At 51.7% G+C, this 6,555-nt stretch overlaps 1 protein-coding gene across 1 annotated transcript in view; it reads right to left on the minus strand.

Moving 5' to 3' along the window:
- AP3B2 (adaptor-related protein complex 3, beta 2 subunit) overlaps window positions 1–6,031 on the minus strand; it is a 19,696-nt gene extending 13,665 nt beyond the window's left edge. The window contains exons 1-6 of the mRNA XM_009895568.1: window positions 6,017–6,031; window positions 5,712–5,922; window positions 5,396–5,628; window positions 5,126–5,229; window positions 1,742–1,831; window positions 1,027–1,085 (exon numbers count right to left, since the gene is read on the minus strand). Of these exons, the coding sequence (XP_009893870.1) occupies window positions 1,027–1,085; window positions 1,742–1,831; window positions 5,126–5,229; window positions 5,396–5,628; window positions 5,712–5,922; window positions 6,017–6,031 (712 nt within the window). The remainder of the gene's footprint in view (window positions 1–1,026; window positions 1,086–1,741; window positions 1,832–5,125; window positions 5,230–5,395; window positions 5,629–5,711; window positions 5,923–6,016) is intronic.
- Between the last annotated feature and the right edge of the window lie 524 nt (window positions 6,032–6,555).

Raw genomic sequence — 6,555 nt, forward strand, 5'->3', positions numbered from 1 at the left:
GGGGAGACGGGGGGGTTGTACCCCCCAAAAGGGGTCCCCAGCCCTGCACACACACACACACGCCCCCCGCACAGGTTTGGGTGGCGGTCAGCGGTGAAACGGGCGTAATTGGGGACGTTAGTAGGAGCAGGGGTTGGGATGTGGTTATAGAGTATTATAATATATGAACTATATGGTATATACTCCATAATCACGGCCCAAACTCTGCTACTACTACATATAGCTCGTCTGTCATGCATCATAATAAATTATATAATTATACATATTTACATTATACTACATTATATTAAATCATACCATACGATATCATATCACATTACCTTATCTAATATTACTATGTCATACACAATGCATTATAGAGTATATATTACATACTATGTATTATATGGTGCATACTATACAAATTATATTAATTCTATGATTTATTCTACATTAATATATTCTATATTCAATCATACTGTACTATACATCATTGATAATCCATAGCTCATTCTACAGTTTATATTATATATTATATGCTATATATTATGTGGTGTGGTACATTATACTACATTATATTATGTCGCGGCTTATATTAATTATATTCTATTCTGTATTCTTTAACAGGTTGCCCAGAGAGGTTGTTGAGGCCCCATCCCTGGAGGTGTTCAAGACCATTCTACGATTCTATGATTCTGTGTTCTGTATTTTTCATTCTATATTCTATATTCTATATTATATTCTATTCTATCCTATTCTATTCTATATTGTACGTTGTATGTTATTCTACATTCTACATTCTATAGCATATGCTCAAGGGCAGTCTTGGCTGCGGTGGCCGTGAGATGGTGGAGTTCAAGGTCCTTATGGTGGCAAGAAGGGCACGCAGCAAACTCCCTGCCTTGGACTTCAGGAGAGTCGACTTTGGCCTCCTCAGGGATCTGCTTGGCAGAGTCCTGTGGGATAAAGTCCTGGAGGGTGGAGGGGCTCGAGGAAAGTGGTTAATATTCAAGGATCGCCTCCTCCAAGCTCAGGAGAAACGTGTACCAACCAAGAAGAAATCGGGCAAAAACGCCAGGAAGCCTGCGTGAGTGAACGAGGCGCTCCTGGAGAAACTCAAGCTCAAAAAGGAAGCGTACGGAGGGTGAAGGCAAGGACAGGCAGCGTGGGAGGAATAGAGATACTGTCTGAGCAGCCAGGGATCAGGTGACGGAAGCTGAAGCCCTGAGAGAGTTAAATCTGGCCAGGGGTGTCAAGGAAAATTTCTATAGGGATGTTGGTGACAAAAGGAAGACCAGGGAAAATGTGGGCCCTCTCTGGAAGGAAGCGGGAGAGCTGGTCAGCTGGGATATGGAGAAGGCTGAGGTGCTCAATGAGTTTTTTGCCTCAGTCTTCGCCAGCGAGTGCTTGAGCCGCACCGCCCAAGTCGCAGGAGGCAAAGACGGGGACTGGTCAAGCACTGGAACAGGCTGCCCTGGGACATGGTGACCATCCCCGGAGGTACTTAAAAGACGTGGTGCTGAGGGACACGGTTGAGTGGTGGCTTGGCAGTGCTGGGTTAACGGTTGGACTCGATGACCTGTCCTGGTTTGAGGTACAACAGAACCAATTTTCTTTTCGGTAATTTTACTTTGCAGCTAAGCCTCTTCTAAGGAACTGAACTCTGAAATGAGCAGTGCAATGTGCAGACGCTGTTCGCTCCCAGGGTGATAAGGTCCCGTGTTGATGCCAAGGAATGGTATGCGGAGAGGCTCCTGCTTACCTTGTTGCTATGGCACCCAAGGGCAGCACCCTCACTTTGTTATGTGTCCCGTTGGAGGGTCGGAAGCGGAAAAGCCTAACGAGATCCCGCCTGCGGGGAGGAGCGGACAGGACAGGTGACCCAAACCTGACCAACGGGGTATTCCATCCCATCTGCATCATGCTCAGTATAAAAGCTGAGGGATCAAAGGGTCAGTGCTGTTTCTTCAATGGCCGCGTCCGAGGAGGACTCTGTTCATCTGCCTTTGATCCCGACCCATGCGTCCCTGAATCCAGATCCGAAATCCAGTTCCTGTCTGTCGCTGAGTCCAGTGTGGGACTTTCCCAGGGCCTGGGAAATGACGTGATTGTCATCCTGAGAGCCTGATGTGGTTTTGTGTATATTTTATAATTTCTTTTTCATTATTTTATTATTAATATTTCATTACACTTGTTTAGTTTTTTTCTAAACTCATAAGTTTCTTTCTCTTTCTCTCTCCTCTCTTTGCAGAAAGAGGTGGGGGAGAGCATCTGTCGTTCGTTTCGGTGGCCAATTTGACCCAAACCACGACATGATCTTAAAGGTCTCTTCCAACCAGAATGATTCTATGACTGGAAGAATGAAGAACCACCCACTGTAGGAGAAGACCAGGTTTGAGACCATGTAAGGAACCAGAAGGTGCGCAGGTCCCTGGAACCTCATGAGATTCATCCGCAGGTCCTGTGGGAACTGGCAGATGACGTTGCTAAGCCACTGTCCATCATATTCGAGAAGTTGTGGCAGTCTGGTGAAGTTCCCGCTGACTGGAGAAGTGAAACATAACCCCCATTTTTTAAAAAGGAAAAAAAGGAAGACCAGGGGAACTACCAGCTGGTCAGTCTCACCTCTCTGCAAGATCACGAAGCAGATCCTCCTGGAAACTCTGCCGAGGCACATGGAAAATAAGGAGGTGATTGGTGACAGCCAACATGGCTTCACTGAGGGCAAATCATGCCTGACAAATTTGGTGACCTTCTACAACAGCATTACAGCGTTGGTGGATAAGGCAAGAGCAACTGACATCATCTACCTGGACTTGAGAAAAGCATTTGACGCTGTCCTGCACGACATAGAATCATAGAAAGGTTTAGGTTGGAAGGGACCTTAAAGATCACCCAGTTCCACCCCCCTGCCCTGGGCAGGGACACCTCCCACCAGCCCAGGTTGCTCCAAGCCCCGTCCAACCTGGCCTTGACCACCTCCAGGGATGGGGCAGCCACAGCTTCTCGGGGCAACCTGCCCCAGGGGCTCACCACCCTCACAGTCAAGAATTTCTTCCTAATATTTAACCTCGATCTCCTCTCTTTCAGTTTAAAACTGTTCCCCCTCCTGCTATCACTACATGCCCTTGTAAAAAGTGCCTCTCCAGCTTTTTGTAGGTGCCCTTCAGATACCAGAAGGCAGCTGTAAGGTCTCCCCGGAGCCTTCTCTTCTCCAGGCTGAACACCCCCAACTCAGCCTGTCCTCACAGCAGAGGTGCTCCAGCCCTCGCAGCATCTTCATGGCCCTGCTCTGGACCCGCTGGTGGGACCCATGGGGGAGCCCCAAGATCCTGGGAGAGACCCCCAAAAAGCCCATCCCAGCTGGCTTCTGGTAGGACCTGTGACCCCGTGAGTTTAAGACCGTGCTGGAGCAGTTCATGAAGAACTGCAGCCCATGGGAAGGACCCACATTGGAGCAGTTGGTGGAGGACTGTCTCCCATGGGTGGGACCCCACGCTGGAGCAGGGGAAGAGAGTGAGGAGGAAGAAGCAGCAGAGACAATATGATGAACTGACATAACCTCCATTCCCCATCCCCATGCACCGCGCAGGGGGAGGAGGTGGAGCAATCAGAGTGAAGCTGAGCCTGGGGAGAAGGGAAGGGTGGGGGGAAGGTCATTTAGGATTTCTCCTTATTTCTCATTACCCTCCGTGTGGACTCTGTTTTGTCCGTGACGGTAGTTACTGAGCCATCTCTCTGTCCTTATCTTGACCCGTGAGCCTTTCGTGGCACTTTTATCCCCCTGTGCGGTTGAGGAAGAGGCGGGATAGAGCAGCTGGGTGGGCATCCGGCAGCCACCCACGGTCAATCCACCACAATTACATTATGATGTACAACGTCTGACATACGACATGCATAGAAATGATACATTTTTTTTTTTATTCTATTCTTTGTTCTTATTGTAGATATTATTGTTGCTACTGTTGTTGTTATTACGGTTCTTCACTGGTAAGAATTGTTATTGGCAGATATTTCGGTTATTATTATCCTTCGCAGCTAACAAGCTCCAAGAAGCTGGTGGCCAGGCAGGCAGCTTTCGCACCCCATCACGCAGGAGTGAGGCAGCGACTGAAAACAGGAACGTCTCAGGTAGCAACATTTAATAAAGCATCTAATTAATGCACTGCAGTTAAACACCAGCAAGTGGAAAGCAACTGCTTCTCCCCGCAAAAAAAAAAAAAGAGATCTTTCCCTGGGCTGAAGCGTTGGGGTGCATGGGGCGACCCTGTGGATTCTCTGCGGGTTGAAGAGACATCATCCTCAGGGGGACATGGTGGCCGCCACCCCTCACACCATGCCGTTGCTCTTCTGCGATGCCAGGGTGGATGGGCTGCAGGTGGCCTGGAAAAGGGGAAGACGATGCCCCCAATCCTCTGCCCATCCTTTTCCTCAGTATGCAGATGGGTCCCCCACCAGCGCTGGCAGCTGGAGCCCGGCCCTCCTGGGAACTCCGCAGGCCTTCCGGGGACCCCAACCCCCTTTGGAGTCCCCAGTCCTCTTTGGGGACCCCTCAGGGCTCCCAGGGACCCCAGCCCTGTTTAGGGACTCCAGCTGTTCCAGAGACACCAGCCCTCTTGGGGACCCCAAAGGCCTCCCAGTGACCCTACGTCCCTCCCAGAAACCCCAGCCCTCTTGAGGGCCCCAGCAGCTTTTGGGAACTCCAGCCTTCCCAGGGACCCAGCCCTCCTCGGGACCCCACATTCTTCCTGAGGACTCAGCCCCCAGGGAACCCCATCCCTTTCAGGGACCCCATCCCTCCCAGGGATCCCAACCCTGCTTGGTTTTCAGACCTCCTTGGGGACCCTGCAGTCCTCTTCAGGACCCCAGTTGTGTCTGGGGACCCCACGGCCCTCCTGGGGACCCTGAAGCCCTCCCAGAGGCCCCAACCCTACTGAAAACACCAGTCTTCTTTGGGGAACCCACAGCTCTCCATGGGACTCCAGAGCCCTCCTGGGAACCCTGCTGCACAGTTGTCCCAGGGGAAGCCTTCCCTCTTGGGGGACCCCAGCCCTACCAGCAACTCAGCCCTCCCAGGGACCCCAGAGCCCTCCTGGGCACCCAGCCATCCCGGGGACCCCAATTCTGCTGGGGACCCGGCCCTCACTGAGACACCACGGTCCTCCCAGCCACCCCACAGCCCTGCCGGGGAGGGCTGACGCTGGGGATACTCACAGGCCTATCACTGCCACCTTCATTGTCAACTTCCACCTGCAAGAGAAAGCTGTTCATGTGCAGGGGGCTTGGCTGTCCCCACCGCTGTCCCCACCGCTCGTGGGCCAGCCCCGGGGGGAATGGGGTCAGCAGGCAAAAGCAGGGCTGGCTGTGGGTGCAGGGGCTGTCCCACCACAGCCGTGAGACCCAGCTCCATGCTTACCAGTTGCATGTAGAAGTCCACCAAGCCCAGGAGGAAGAGGGCGAAGTGGATGCAGTTGTTTTTGGTGATGTCATACTTGGCTTCACTGTTCATCGCCTCCCTGACTTTACTATAGAAGTCATTGAGGTCGATCCCATCTTTTTTCCGATAAATCTCGCATTTCCCCCTGTCCTTTTTCATGGCTTTATAGCCTTCCTTGATGATCCAAGTTCTGTTCCCACTAGATCTTATTTCTAGAAAAGAAAGAGCCGCCCATCACCCTGCTGCATTTTGGCTATTGCCATATCCCAAAATGGAGCAGGGCTTGAGCACTTACTCTGGAGGTGTATGACCTCTCCTTCGTTGCAGTAGACGGCCGCATGTTTGAAGCTCCAGATCGATCCGCTAGAGCAGGTTTCTATGGGGAACAACAAGATGTCCCCGGTCTGGATTGTGCTCTCTGACACTTTGCTGAAGACATCCTTAAACCCAGGAAGAGTCTTGAACAGCAGAAAGCTGAGCATCTCTTTCTTCCTCCGACAATTGCTCTGGGGAGAGAATATGAGGAGACAGCAGAACCAGCCCCATCGCCCCCCAGCACCCCCACACTGCCAACAGAGGTCTCCCCAAGCTCCTACTTACTGTACTGCTCGACATACGCAAGAAGAGAGGAACAGAAATGGGATGTCAGTGTTGTGCTGGTGCCGTCCTGCCCATGTGCAGGACGCTGCGACCATGATGGGTCCTCCCAGGCACAAGTGCTTGGCTCGGGCAAAAGTCACCCGTCCTGCCAAGATCTTCAAGCTGGAGACATCCTGGGCCAAGCTCTATTCATCATCCCCCCCCATCCCCGTCCCGGTGCAACCATGGCACAGGCAGCTGCCCGTGATGCGCTGTGGAGATGGGAACATCCTTACCAGGATCCTTACCTTACTGTTGCTACTTCCCATTGTTTTCTCTGGGACCGAGCTGGTGACAGAGCCGGGCTGCTGGGGCCTTCACCAAGGGCTGAAGGGAATGCAGCGGGGATGGGTGGGTTGGCAGGCGCTGGGGCGAAACCTCTGACGCATATCCTTCCTGTGCATAGCAGAGGTGGAGAAAGGCTGAAAGCAAAACTGTCTAGGAAATCCCCACAAATGTGGTGGGTTTTTTTTTTTTTTTTTCCCCACTTTCCAAAGCTG

The sequence above is a fragment of the Charadrius vociferus genome, unplaced genomic scaffold, assembly GCF_000708025.1.
Source record: "Charadrius vociferus isolate BGI_N301 unplaced genomic scaffold, ASM70802v2 scaffold132, whole genome shotgun sequence".
Taxonomy (NCBI): Eukaryota; Metazoa; Chordata; class Aves; order Charadriiformes; family Charadriidae; genus Charadrius; species Charadrius vociferus.